This window comes from Octopus sinensis, linkage group LG4 (genome assembly GCF_006345805.1).
Source record: "Octopus sinensis linkage group LG4, ASM634580v1, whole genome shotgun sequence".
NCBI lineage: Eukaryota > Metazoa > Mollusca > Cephalopoda > Octopoda > Octopodidae > Octopus > Octopus sinensis.
This window is the reverse complement of record NC_043000.1, coordinates 110,798,485-110,814,521: the sequence shown is the minus strand read 5'-3', so window position 1 is coordinate 110,814,521 and position 16,037 is coordinate 110,798,485. Positions and strand designations below refer to the sequence as shown.

General features: G+C 38.2%; 1 protein-coding gene across 2 annotated transcripts in view; it reads right to left on the bottom strand.

The window, feature by feature from the left end:
• LOC115210909 (procollagen galactosyltransferase 1) overlaps positions 1-15,991 on the bottom strand; it is a 181,128-nt gene extending 165,137 nt beyond the window's left edge. For both annotated transcript variants that reach the window (XM_036502337.1, XM_029779688.2), the window contains exon 1: positions 15,702-15,991. In XM_036502337.1, the coding sequence (XP_036358230.1) occupies positions 15,702-15,937 (236 nt within the window). In that variant the 5' untranslated portion in view covers positions 15,938-15,991. The remainder of the gene's footprint in view (positions 1-15,701) is intronic.
• Positions 15,992-16,037: the final 46 nt, after the last annotated feature.

Below are 16,037 nucleotides of genomic sequence, written 5' to 3'. Positions count from 1 at the left end.
TGCTATTAATGGTGCCCTTGAACTTTTGCAAGTCAACAGTGGTATGAAAACCTGCACAGAGTGGGAATTCAAGAAGGGGGGGACAGGGCATGAGGACTAGTGTGGGGTTGGGGGTTTGAACACAACAAGGGTGAAAAAAGAAGTAATATTCAACCAGTGTGTGTGTTATTACTGGTGTAATGATCCTCACAAAACACAGGATTAATTTAAAACATTGTTTTGAATCAGTCATGTATTATCTCATAGTTTTGAGATATTGATGTGTTTGTATAGTTTTAGAATGGCATTGTTGGGTAGGTGTGAGAAGCCAGACCTGGCCAATTTGAACATGTAAAGGTAGAATGTTTGGGCTGGATATGGCCAGTTTAATGCAAAATAGATAAACAAATGACTGATTTGTTAGTTGGTTAGATATCTGACCAAGTGACAAACAAGAAAGTGATAGTGAACCAGTGTGTGCGTGTTATTGGTGTAATGATCCTCCCAAAAAGACAAGACTTATTTCAACACAAATTCACATAAAAAAATCTTGCAAAACCAAATTCAAAAATAAGCACCATCCGAATGTGGCCGATGCCAGCGCCACCTTGACTGGCTTCCATGCCGGTGGCACATAAAAAGCACCAACCGATTGTGGCCGTTGCGAGCCTCGCCTGGCACCTGTGCCTGTAGCACGTAAAAAGCACCCACTACACTCACGGAGTGGTTGGCATTAGGAAGAGCATCCAGCTGTAGAAACACTGCCAGATCAGACTGGAGCCTGGTGCAGCCGTCTGGCTTCCCAGACCCCGGTCGAACCGTCCAACCGATGCTAGCATGGAAAACGGACGTTAAACGATGATGATGATGATGATGAAATGAAATATTTGGTTTACAACACAAACATAAAAAAAAGAAAATCCAAGCCACTATATTAATGGCAACTTTCTAAGGGCTCGGTAGAATTTTAGCAAGGCAAGAAGAATATTATTTTTTTTCTGTCTCCCTCACATTTCCACCTCCCTAACATATCTAATCCCACAACCATTTAACAGCAGATGTTCTAAGTAAATATAAATCTTCCTTGCAAACAAGATAACAGGCTCTCCCTGTTACCAGATGCTTGTTTGATGGTGTGGAGGAGGAGGTGCGATGGCAGGGAGAAGTCTTTAGCAGCAAGTTGCGGGGCTGTTGTTCTTCGAAAACTTACAAACGTGGCAGAATCCGTCAACTGGATCACAGACAGAAGCAGAGAGAGAGAGAGAGAGAGAGAGAAACCGGCATCACTTAACAGACAGCACTGTGTTACACAAACACCTCTCTACGCTCTTTTCCTCTCTCTCTCTCACACATACACACTATCTCTCTAACTTTCTGCCTCTCTCTCTTCCTCTCCGTCTATCTCACTTTCATCCTTTCTTCCATCTCTCCTTCATTTCGCTGTCTCTCTCTCTCCCTCCTTTCTCTGTCTCTATCTCTATCTCTCTCTCTCTCTATATATATATATATATATATACATACATTCTCTATCCCCTATCTATCTATCTATCTGTCTGTCTATCAATTTATCTGTCTGTCTCCCTGTCTGTCTGTCAGTCTGTCTGTCTGTCTCTCTCTCTCTATATATATATATATATATATCTGTCTGTCTTTCTGTCTGCCTGTCTATCTATCTCCTCCTTATCAACGTCAGTTTATGACATCATAAAAAATGTAACTTCAACTTCATCATGAAAGAATGAAGAAATCCTTATAAAAAACGAAATTAAGAAACCATTAAATATAATTTTAAAAAAGAATCATTATTTTCATTGCTATCATTATAAATAATTCATCATCATCATCATCATTATTATTATTATTACAGAGTTCTTAGTTTTGACTGAGTTTTCAACAACAGTTGTGCTGACTCAGACAATTTTCACCATTATTCAAAAATCGGTTCCAGCTAAAAATAAATTCCCCCTAAAATGGTCTTTCTTTCTTTCTTTTTTTATCAAGTAGACGATATATATTTCTAAGACTTTATCGAGTGTTAAGTGTTTGAATAATAATAATAATAATAATAATAATGTTTTTTAATGTTTTACGAGATTTCTAAAAATGATAAGGATAGCGAAAATGACGGCAATGATGATGATGACCACGAAGACGAACGATTATGATGATGATGGTGATGACTGACGATGTTTATGATGACGACGACCACGACGATGATGATGATGATAACGACCAAGACGATGGTTATTATTATTATCATTATTATTATTATTATTATTATTATTACGACAATGATACAACGGGTACAGGTGAACTGAAGCTAAATTCATTGGCTCCTTAAAACATTCCAGAATCTATATTTTTATCATTTTTTCCTGTTTCCTCCCCCACCCCCGTCTTTTAGCGTTAGATATCTTTTATTTCGTTTGAGGATATTACAATAAAAATTCAGAACAACAATTCCAGTAACGAAAGGCAAAAGAAAGCACGATTCAATAATAATAATAATAATAATAATAATAAACAGCGAGAAAATGGCAAAAAGGACCACAACGACGAGGCTAGGAAGAACCAGACAATATGAGTTTTTATATATATATATATATATATACATACACACACACACACATATATAAATATATATATACACACACGCATACGTGTGAGTGTAATTAATTATTAATTATAGTTCTAATTTGTTTATTAAACGAGTTACAACTTCAAGCAAAATATCTAAAATCTTTTTTTTTTAGTATTTTTACTATTTTAACCATATTTCCACCACCCCATTTAACCTTTAAATTAAAGAATTTCTACAAAATATCCGAAATTTGAAAAAAAAAATATGGAGTCTAGAAAATTCTTAATTGCGTTAAAAACTAATTACTTTTCTAAAACATTTTGTAGAAGAGTTAAGTGGAGAACAAACAGACAGACAGGGATGCTGTATAAAAGAATGTCTTGTAATAATGTTTATTATTAGAGAAATAAAATTAGAGAAATAAAGAGAAAATAAAATTGTCATCAGTTTGACAACTACGGAAGACATATGTACACTTTAGGGCCCCATCATCCCTACAACATTATTTCTTTTTCATTTGGTAGTCTTTAATTTATTTTCATGAAAATTTCAGAAGAGAAGTTTTCGATGGCATAAATGACGATTATGCCAATGCAATTTTTTTCGTATAAAAAAAATTATGCTTTTCTTTTGTATTAAGAAAGAAAACATGTTCAAATCCTTTTGTTCGTTTCATAAATAACTCATGTTCATTCCTCGACTGGGTCCCATATGACCCTTAGGGATCCATATAAGATTTTATTGTTAAAGCTTTATGTTTGTACACACAATATTTTAACAATTTTTTTTATATACAATATCTAATAATATTTAATGATAAAAATATAAGATATATTAAAGTATCGAATGACTAAGAGGGTCCATCTGAGTAAAAGAGAAATGAAAGGAAGTCCACGGGTGAAAAAAGGGCCAGGAATCGCTGCTTTAGACTCTACTGTCTCAAGTCCTATGACTCACAGGAGCGGCTGCCTGGTTCTCAGGGTGTATGAGGAGCCGAGGTGGTAACGGTCTCTTCGCAGGATTTCGCTTTTGGAGCTGAGTGGACTTCAGCAACATGAAATGAAGTGTTTTGCTCAAGAGAGCAACGTACAACCAGTCAGGAACCCTAATCACTGGGCCACGCGCCTTCCGTGACCATCACACAACATAAAAATAACTCTATGACACTGATAGCCTCTATTATCAACATGTTAAATGAAATTCCGAATTTACGTTCAGTCTAAACTCTATCGGAATGTCACATAAATCCATTCGTTTCTGTTTTTTCCCCCACTTTATTTTAATTTAATGCTTATAATGTTATTGAATTAACATGAAATAAATATTTTCGTGTTTTATGATATTTTTTAAAGTTCTCTTCTTCTTCTGCAACAGTTGTTTGTCCTTTTTGAAATTGGAATAAATTTTAATTCTTTACAGCGATATGTCGATGGAGTACCGAGTAGAAAAAAAAATTGGCACTCTTCGACACCTGCTCTTCTTCGGTTTCAAAGAAGATTCCAAACTTACCGAAGTCGCAAAAGACATTTGTGCTGTGGACAAAGAAGGCACTATTACTAAAAGAATTACGCGGAAGAGCCATTCGCATGGAAATTTTTAGAATGCCCAGAAAAATCACTATAAACCTTTATACGTACGTTCAAATGGGTCATTTTCGACTATACATCGATATCGGGACGATTTCTTTGGAAGATAATGAAAATGTTTGTCTTGAAAATATCACTGCAGCTTTGTCTTGCACATCGCATCAAATGAGAATTGTGACCGCAGACATCGTTGTCCAGAAAATTCATTAGCATGTTTTCGAAATTTCAAAGTTAATGTTTTTTTCCCCTCCATACACACGCAAGCATGTATGTGACTCATACACTGTTCACTTCCCACCCAGACATTTGTACATTAAGGCACATGCTTTATACGCACTTTTAACAAGTTTTGGGGCACCTGAGCACTGTATACAATAATTTCATTATTATTATTATTCTATGTTTGACTTTTGCTTTACATATTTGCACAAGCTGGCTCCAAGTCTCACCCAGAGACCTCAAGAGACAAGTTGGAAGTTCGTGTTGGTGTTTGCCTAGGGTGCCATATATTTGGTTTTGTACTTATTATTATTATTATTATTATTTAAACACCATGAGGCCATTTATGCTGTTCTGGAGAAATTCAGATGAATTGGCAGTTAATATTTTCAGGTGAAAAAAAAGTTATTTTGTACGGTGTCATGTACGTCACGCTTTATACATCCTTACCGTACATTCTAAGTAAAATTAGTTTTTTTTTGTTTTTGTTTTACTTAATACTTGCCTGTAAAGTCAAACTTTACCGTGATAAATGAATCATAAACAATTCCTGTAAATATTCAAAGATTTACAGCTCAGATATTTCACACTTTGTCTTTGACTGTCACGTACGTCACGCGAAAGAATCGCACAGAAATGGTTTTCACGTTTCAAGGGGGTGTGGGAATTTCACCCCCCCCCCCCACAGCCAACCTGTTGAGTAGCTCATCCACAAAGAACCGTGCCCCAGCAGACGAGATCCTGTCATGATACTCAATGCCCATCGCCTTCACTCGAGGGTTAAGGGCCAAAAATTTGGTCCATGGAAGAAAAACGTACGAATTTATCTGACAACACAAAACAAATCAAGTTTTCAGAAACATTTTTTTTTTCTTTGACAGTAGACGAAACGCAAACTGGAGACATTCCTCATTGTGTCTCCAAATTTCATATTGATAATCTGTATATCAATCAGATAATCTTCTAAGCACAAGGCACAAAATTTTGGCGGAGGGGGCCAGTCGATTAGATCGATCCCCAGTACGCAACTGGTATATAATTTATCGACTCCGAAAAGATGAAAGGCAAAGTCAACCTCGGCGGAATTTGAACTCAGAACGTAAAGACACAAAATACCGCTTATTTGACATTTTCTACAAAGATTCTAAGCAATTATAAACATTCAAAGGAAGAGATGGACTGGTTTCCTTCATTTTGTATCTTTTACATGTTTCAGGACATGGACAGCAAAGCACAGCTTTTAAGGGTTTCAGTAGAACAAATCGGCCTCATCTTTTTAAGTACTAATTCTGTCGGTCATTTTCTTTTCTGCCAAACTGCTAGATGACAGGAACGTAAACAAACCAGTATCGGTTCTTAAGCGGCGGGGGGTCAAACACACACACACGACGGATTTTTTTCTGTTTCCGTCTATCAAGTCCTCTTACAAGACTTTGGTCGGCCCAAGAGACCCCGCAATGGAATTGAACCCGAAACCATGACGTTGGGAAGCTAAAACAAAATTTTCTGGGTTTATATATTTTTTTTAAACTAACAAAAAAAAATCTACATCTTCGACAATTTAAATCTATAAAATTTCATTTCAAGAATACGTATTACGGGAAAAATCTACGAGGAAACAAAAAGTCGGGAAGTGGTTGGTGTGACGAAGGCACGAAAACGAAGTTAATACCGACAAACATAGCAAACTATATATTTCTTTATTGCCCACAAGGGGCTAAACATAGAGGGGACAAACAAGGACAGACAAACGGAAAAAGACGATAATATCGACCCCAGTGCGTAACTGGTACTTAATTTATCGACCCCGAAAGGATGAAAAGCAAAGTCGACCTCGGCGGAATTTGAACTCAGAACATAACGGCAGACGAAATACCGCTAAGCATTTCGCCCGGCTCGCCGCCTTATAACTCAGCAAACTATAATTAAACCAATGACGAGAAAAGATTTGTGTGTTTCATATTTTCATCGTCACTTTTTGTGGGGGTGGAGAGGAAATTACCAGAAAAAAAAAGTTTCGAGAGACTTCTAGAAGACTAAACGCGTCAATATGGTGGGGAAGGCGAGAGAGAGAAAGCGAACACAGACAGACACGTGTAGGGGAAGTACGTGTTTATTATTATATGGCAACAGAGAAAATCTCAAGCTATGACGGACGGCGTTACTAGTACACTTGTCTAAAGAATATTGGCACACTTTGGAGACTAATATTGCTGCTATAAGTAGGTAGTTTACTAAAAGGAAACAACTGTAACAGATACTGTCGAAGGAGGATCAGATACTTGTTTTTATTATTATTATTATTATTATTATCATCATGTTGTACGTATGTATAGATATACACACACACACACATTTGAGGTAATATATTCAGCATTCCTTGATATATATATATATATATATAATTAAATAAGGGTAGAAATTGATATTAATTAAAACCAGTGGCCTAGCATATTTTAAAAAATCCGAAGATTAAACATTTTTTTACATACAATATTTAGAGGATTGACCACTACAAGTGGACAGCCTTTTGGCGTCTATATCTAGCATACAGGCTGTCCACTTGTAGTGGTCAATCCTCTAAATTTTGTATGTACATATATATATATATATATATATATATATATATTTATGTTTAACCCTAATGTTCTTATGTAGTGGTTTAATAAAGTATATGATTGGGTATTATCTGGTAGTTGATAAATGATTTAGATGTATTTCTCCATTTTCTTATTTTGTATGTACATATATATATATATACACACACACACATAATTTCAAATTTTATTTTCAGCAAGTTAACTTGGGATTCCTTAACGACAGCATAACTTTCACATAACTAAGGTATCTTCAGCCTGGTGAGAGCTAGCTGAGTACAGTCTCGTTGAGTAATTATTACATCAGAAGATCTGCTAATTAGGAAACATACGTAAACTGGATTTTACCGGCTCCACTCCCTCGATTTGGATTATATATATAAATTTTTTTTTCCGTAATGAGATAAAAAAAAAACAGGGCAGTGTGGATTTTAGAACATTTATAAATAGAATCTACACAGCCTTGGTTTTTTTATCTCATTACGAAAAAAGAAATTTTTTTTATATACATATGCTGATATATGACCTAAGTTGGACCCCTTATTCGCATAATCACCAAACCTGGAACTTAACTATGGTCTACCCACAGCACTTATTAAGCATTAACTGACACCATTACCTCTCACAACTTCCTATACATATATATATATATATATATATATATATACACACACAAGGTCCTGACTTTAAGGGTGTTGTGAAACGCCTTGTTGGAGGCCCCACCTTCTGAGTTCTTTTACAGGGCTTAGAAAAACTGAAGGACCGCTGCAATAAGTGTGTGAATCTGCAAGGAGAATATATTAAATAAAATATGTTGAACAAAATCATAATTAACTGATTCTCCTGTATTTTCTATTACCCAAAGCCAGGAACTTTTCAGCACCCCCTAGTATATATATATATGTGTGTGTGTGTGTGTATGTATATATGAGGGTGTGCTAGTTACCAAAAGCAATTAATATTTAGGAGAATTATGTTTGGTAACTGGGTAACAACATCATACCATAGAGGTTTCCTGTGGTTGACATCAGCCACTACACACTCATTGGTGAGTCAGTCTCACTGACAAATATGCTTTACTCAAGTCGACTGCAAAAACCTTTGGGCGGGAGGTGAAAAGTAATGTGCTTTGCCAAAACAACCACACTAAACTCTACACATGTTTTACAATTATGTAAAGAACATGTGTGTGTGTGTAGGTGCAGGCGTGGCTCTATGGCAAATAGTTTGTAGCTCTGTTGTTCTGATTTCAGTCCCACTGCACAGCACCTTGGGAAAGTCTTTTCTACTATAGCCTCAGGCTGACCAGAGCTATGTGACTGGATTTGGTAGAAAGAAACTGAAAGAAGCCAATCTGTGTATTTGTGTCTGTGTTCGTCCCCCACCGGTGTTGGTGTGTTTATTTCCTGGTAACTTAGCAACAGGGCCGGCCCGAGGGATGCTGGCGCCTCGGGCAAGCTGAACTTCAGTGAGTACAAGTTGACAGAAGTGGAAATTTCCTTGTCTTTGTCATGCCCTCTTTGTAACTCCTAAGCACATGGCTCCCTGGGCAACTGCCCGAGTTGCCGGTACCCTGAGCCGACTCTACTTAGCAGTCAGGCAAAAGAGCCCAATAGAATAAATACCAGGTTTAAAAAGAAAATAAGTACAAGATTCAATTTGTTCGACTAAAATTCCTGAGGGTGGTGGTGCCCCAATATGGCCGCAGTCTAATGAATGAAAAAGAAAAAAGAAAATATATGTATATATACAGTACTTATGCATGTATAGATGTATATTCTTTTATTCTTTTACTTGTTTCAGTTATTTCACTGTGGCCATGCTGGAACACAGCCTTTTGTCGAGCAAATTGACCCCAGGACTTATTCTTTGTAAGCCTAGTACTCATTCTATCAGTCATTTTTGCTGAACCGCTAAGTTACAGGGTCTTAAACACACCAACATCGGTTGTCAAGCAATGGTGGGGGGACAGACACAGAAACATACACAAATATACACACACACACACACATATATATATATATATACGATGGGCTTCTTTCAGTTTCCGTCTACCAAATCTACTCACAAGGCATTGGTCAGCCCAAGGCTATAGTAGAAGACACTTGCCCAAGGTGCCACACAGCCACTCCTCCGCCAATATATTTATAAATGTATATGCTAGACATAGGTCTTTCCTGTTACCGAACTGAATCAAAGATCAATAATTTATTTAATTTTTACAAAAAAAATCGTCTGCTGAGAATAGAAAAGTACCCATACATACATACAGGTATTTGTACATAAAAAGTGGCTGTGGGTAAGAAGCTTGCTTCCCAACCATACAGTTCTAGGTTCAGTCCCACTGTGTGACACCTTGGGCAAGTGTCTTCTCTAGCCTCAGGTCGACCAAAGCCTTGTGAGAGGATTTGGTAGACAGAAACTGATGTGTGTGTATGTATTTGTGTGTCTGTGTTTGTCACTTGACACCGATGTTGGTGTGTTTACGTCCTCATAACTTAGTGGATTAACAAAAGAGACTGACAGAATAAGTACTAGGCTTACAAAGAATAAATCCTGGGGTAGATTTGTTCGACTGAAGGCGATGCTCCAGCATGGCCACAGTCAAATGACTGAAACAAGTAAAAGAATAAAAGAATATGCACACACATACACACAGAAGAAGAGCAGATGAGAGTGCATCATAGATATGGCTGCAGGCTGAGACAAAAGGACTTAGATGAATCAGCTGATTGATGAATGAAATGATTGAGTAAACTACTGAAATGTAGACTGACTGATAATAGCAAAAAGTGAAATACTACTAGCATGTGTGTTTTTATTAGCAAAGTGACCCTTCCAAAGTACACCAAAAATGTGCGTATACATACAGACATACATATTTTTACACACACCATTCAAACATGGTCATTGCCAGTGCTGCCGGACTGGCTCCCGTGCAGGTAGCACAAAAAACACCTTTTGAGTATGGTTGTTGCCAGAACCCCCTGACTGACCCTCGTGCCAGTGGCATGTAAAAAGCACCTGCTACACTCTTGGAGTGGTTGGTGTTAGGAAGGGCATCCAGTTGTAGAAACTTTGCCAGATCAGACTGGGGCCTGGTGCAGCCTTCTGGTTCACCAGTCCTCAGTCAAACCGTCCAACCCAAGCCAGCATGGAAAGCAGACGTTAAACGATGACACACATACTCTTCCTTTCCTGGCTAAATGGTGAAAAAGGGAGAGAGAGAGAGAGAAATAGGGATAATGTGAGGTAGTTAGAGTATAAGACAGGATAATTAAGCCAAAGCCAATTGTAAGCAACAGGACAAACAACAACATTGATTTCAGTAAACAACCGAAATGAGAACTGATAAGCAAAAGAACGGTTTCCATGACAACCTCTTTGTGCCTGTCTTGGTAAATGACAATAGCGACCTCGTTATCAGAGCTGTGACCTTAATAGTCATGTTCAACAACAACAACACAATGGATATTCTCACATACATGGAGGCTACATGCATGTTATGGTACATGAAATAAAGAGGGTTCATATTTACAGTCCTGTGATGTAAATGACTCGATATCATCATCATCATCATCATTGAAAGTCTACTTTTCCCTGCTTGCATGGATCAGACATAATTGGTTGAAGCAGATTTTCTACAGCCAGATGCCCTTCCTGTGGCTAACCCTCGCCTGTTTTTCACAGAAGACTAGAAATAAACAGCATTGCTTGTATGATGGTGATGCTCATTTGCAACCATCATGGATTTCAAGACAAGGACATACACACACATTTGGAAGGGTATCCAGCTGTAAAAATCATGCCAAAACTTACCTCACCTGTGCTAATGCCACATGAAAAGCACCAAGTTCACTCTGCAGAGTGGTTGGTGTTTGGCTACTGCCAAAACACACAGTAGCCTAGGGTAGTATTCTACCTGGCCAGCTCCAGTCAACCATCCTACCCATGCATGTATGGAAGACAGACGTTAAACGATGATGATGATGATGATATATATAAAAACTAAGGGACAATCCAGAAAGAATGGATGAATCTGGGGAGCATGGAGCAATATCAGTTACTGGAAGAAGGGCTAAATATTAGGTACACTTATGAAAGTCAGCAAATTTTCCATTCTTCTGAGATAGAAGGGCAGCATCCGGTGATCGGGGTTATAAAAGAGAGTGTCAGTATAAACAGGAACATCGTTGGGGGTAAAGTTTGTATGAAATGATGGAGGGGGGGAAGAACAAGGCATGAAAATGAGAAAAATGCTTGGGACAGTGGGCAGAGAGAGAGGCAGACTTGCCCCAGGTAGATACAACAGCTGTGACCAGGTGTGGTGGTGCAGTTAAGAAGTTTGTTTACCAAGCACAGAGTTTTGGGTTCAATCCCATTGTGTGGAACCTTGCATAAGTATATTCTGCTATAGTGTTCGGTTGACCAAAGGGTTGTGAGTGAATTTGGCAGACAGAAACTGAAAGAAGCCCACCATGTGTGTGTGTGTGTGTGTTCATCTTAACATCACCTGACTTGCAAATGAATGTCATTCATTTCCAACAATCTGCAAAAACATGTCTGGCCATCAGGAAATAGTATCTTGTTCGGAAACCGGTGGGGATTGGCAACAAAAAGGGGGGATCCTGATGTAGAAAATATGCCTCGACAAATTCTGTCCGACCCATACAAGCATGGAAAAGTGGACGTTAAAATGATGATAGTGGTGATGATGATGACTGAGTCAAAATACTCATCAAGAATATGAAGACAGAGGGATGGCGTTTGGAGTGATCCCTAGTGATGGTGACATTATACCTCCATTCATCTTGCCACACCACCTCACACTCAACACGAAGGCCTACATCAAGTGCCTGGGGGAGGTAGTACTGCCCTGGGTCAAGACCTAATGTTTGGCAACAGGTCTCTGCACCATGCCACACAAGCAGGAAAACCCAGTCATGGCTAATAGAGAATATCTGCAACCACATCACCCCCAACATCTGGCCAGACAACTCCCCAAACTGCAACCCCCTTGATTATTATGTGTGGGGCGCAGTTGAGCGAGAGACCAATAAAACTCCTTGAACACCAAAAGATGAACTGAAGGCAAGGATTATGGCAGCGTTCATCAACTTAATCAAGGAGACCATCCAGAAGAGTTGAAGGAGATTTCGAAGTTGTCTGGAGGCCGTGGTTGAAGCCTATGGTGATTTCATTGAATATATTTACTCTTTAGTATTTCAAGATATTTTTATGTAATTTTGGTAAATATATCTGTTAAAACGAGATGGCAGTGTTATTTTCATTTTTGCATAATTTAGACGACAGTTTATTCACCACACCCTGTATTTAAAGAAATATATCTATACATATACAGAAATCTACATCTATCACATAGATATACACATACACACATACATGTATATACATATATGTGTGCATATATGCGCATGTGTGTGTGTGAATGTATATATATGTATATAAAACAACTCCATTGTTGTCTCTATTATCATTATGATTATTTAATCAGCCACTTTTTCAGGTTTGTATGGGTCAGAGTTAATGTCAATCAGATGCTATTCTCACTGACAAACCTTATCTATTTCCAAGTAATGTAATATTTACCCTAACAACTTCAAACATGAATAGCTCAATCACTAAACATGCTTTTGCAGAGGATTACAAACAAACAACACCATTTGAATGATAGTGATTCCTATTTATAATCAGTGGGGGGTCATGACAGAACAAAGGGAGACATGCACACATACAGGTATAATGCTATCATTTTTACGTCCCCTCCCCATGCTCACATGAGTGAGACAATTTTTGATGAGGCAGACTTTTCTAATGGTTGAATGCTTTTTCTGTCACCTGTTTCCTCTCCATAACAGGCATGCTTTCATGGAAAATTCGAAATGAAGTACACAGCTTACATGATGGCCACATTCATTTACAACTACTGTGTGATGTCGAAGCAAGGAGATAGTAATACACACATATGTATATATATACATATATATATATATGTATGTATGTGAATATATATATATATATATATATATATATATATATATATATATATATATACATATATATACACAAGCTTCTATCAACTTCTGACAATCAATCAACTCACAAGGCTTTGGTTGGCCAAGGGCTACAGCAGAAGATGCTTGACCAAGGTACCATGTTATGGGATTGAACCCAGTCATGATGTGGTTAGGAAGCAAACTTCTAACTGCATAGCCATGTCTGCACACGGTCACTAATATTTTGCAATGTTTTGGCAATGTTATTAGGGCCCAGTGCCTCTCTGTCCGCACCCCTGATACCTGAGTGAACAAAAAACAGACTCTTGGACAACAAAGACAATGTCAGAGCAATGGCATGAAGAACCAGAAGGGGAAGAACAATCCAATGGAATGACAAGGAGGCGAGCTGGCAGAACTGTTAGCACGCCCGACAAAATACTGCCAAGTGTTTCGTCCGTCTTTACGTTCTGAGTTCAAATTCCGCCGAGGTCGACTTTGCCTTTCATCCTTTTGGGGTCAATAAATTAAGTACCATTTACATACTGGGGCTGATCTAATCGACTGCCCCCCCCCCCCTTCCCAAAAAAATTTCGGTCCTTGTGCCCAGAGTAGAAAAGAATCCAATGGAATGTGAATGCAGGTGCAGCACGAGAACACAGGTGTGGTGCATTGTGGTATCTGTTTGGAGGTGGAGGAAGGCACCACCCCTCACATGAAGATGGACATAGCCATACACTAATTCCCAAATGTGTGTAGCTATCTATCTGTCTATACATATATATATGTGTGTGTGCGTATCTAACTATCTGTCTATATATGTGTGTGTCTCTCTCTCTCTCTCTCTATATATATATATATACACATATATGTATGTGTGTGTATCTATCTTTGTATATATGTGTGTGTGTGTGCCTATCTTTATATATATATATGTGTGTGTGTGGATTTTTTATCTTATATTTGTTTCAGTCATTGGACTGTGTGCATGCAAGGACACCAGCTTCAAGGGTTTTAATCACAGAAATCAATCCCTGTACTTATTTTTTTCAAAAAACCCGCTACTTTCCAAAATAAGCCTCTTTCACAAAACCCTTGAGTAACCAAGATGTCAACAAACAGTTGTCAAACGATGGTGGTTGTGGGGACAAAGACGTACACACACATATGCACAACAGGCTTCCACACAGTTTCTCTCAACCAAATACACTCACAAAACATTGTGCGATTTGGGGCTGTAGTGAGAAGACATTTGCCCAAGATACTGCACAGTGGGATTGAACCCAGAACCACATAGTTGCAAAGCAAGCTTCCTAACCACATACTTGTATACTTATTTTTATATATTGTCAAGTAATATTTTTACTAGTTATGGCATAGAACTGGTCAGTGTGTTAGCAATGGTTCTGTGCCAACTATTGCCCTTGGTGATACTGACAGCTCTTTGGACACAAGCTCATAACGTTTTTTATGCAGAGGGGATATGCCACAACCAGTAATATCATACGGTTCACTAGTGTATAAAAGTATAACCATTCTATTACTTATGTTGAGTTTGTTTTGTTTTTTTCTGACTTAGGGACTACTGATTGTGTGTATGTGTGTATGTTCGAACCCACGCACGTACATACAGGAAAAGCTGTATATTTTATTCGCTTTAGATAACAATAACTGGTTGATTATATTAAACAGATGATATAACAATATCCTGAACGTGTTTGGGACCCTATAATTTTGATGTGTCCAATACACACATACAGTGAGAGAGTGAGGCAGACAGACAGAGAGACAGACAGACAGAGAGAGACTGGCTCAGGAAAAGAAAGAAAATGGTAATTAGACAAGAAGAATCTAAAATATTTTTGGGTTGATTTCCCGGCAACGAGCTAACGAGGGACCCTCTGCCTGGTCGCTTCATACGCTAGAAATAGCAACCAAATCGCTCTCAGACCACAACTTACTACCTTGGTGAAGTGATAGACACATTGAATGATGTAGTCCGAGGTATATTAGGTCTAGAAAAAAATGGGACGGTCGTAGACGGAGTACCTTTCATGATAAGCCTGTTGAATCAGAGGTGATTTGACATGGGGTGGCGTTAAGCAACCACCACCCTTGATGTAATTTAATAGCTGGGAATGTAGTGTAGTTTAAACTATAGTCTCAGTAAGATTGTGTTTTTGGTGCTGTCATAATTTATAACGGGAACGTACAAGGGAAGATTAGGTTACCAAAATGAAAAATAAACATTTGACAGTTATAGAAAATTAATATTACACAGATATGCCACACACAAAAAAAAAGGGAAGACATCGACTTTACGGTTCTGTGATTGAAAAAATAAATAAATAAATAAATGAAAAGTATAGTTTCACGTGAAAAAATCAAAACAAAGCGCACATCAAAAATCTGAGAACCAATAAACCGATTCTGCTTTACCGATCAGGTAAAGTGCTGTGATCGATCAGGTCTCATCTATAGTTATAATAAGAAACATCATATTTTTCCGCGAAGGATGGACAGACAAGAAAAACCTCGCAATAACACATTCCTGAAAGTGAAGATCCAAAAACCATGGAACTCTTGTTATGATTTTTACGAAGAGCAGCACAGAGGATATTCGATATTATTAGGGAACGGCAAGGGTTCTGACATGACAGGACCTTACACGGCTCTCACTAACGATGATTATATTTGTATAGAGAAATATACGGAGACTTACCAGAAAGAAATGCGATCTTTGGGGTAGTTGAGGATTTCTAACTGACCGAGAACCCAGGGTAAGGCGTGTCCTTCATTGCGCACAGCTAATGCTATCAAGACTGTCGGAGGGAGCTTCGACTCCGCATTGTTCGTAGAGTTATTGTCACTATATGCAACTAGAAAATTCGAAATAAATACGGCAAAACCTAGTAAAGTTTGCGGGAGGTAGCTCCACGTCGACTTAGACGCAGCCATGTTGCCAGGCGAACAACACTAACTTCGACACTGAAGAGTTCTGCTGCTGTTTTTACTGAAGCAGTCGACTTTTCTGCCAGCTCCCACGCCCCCCACAAAA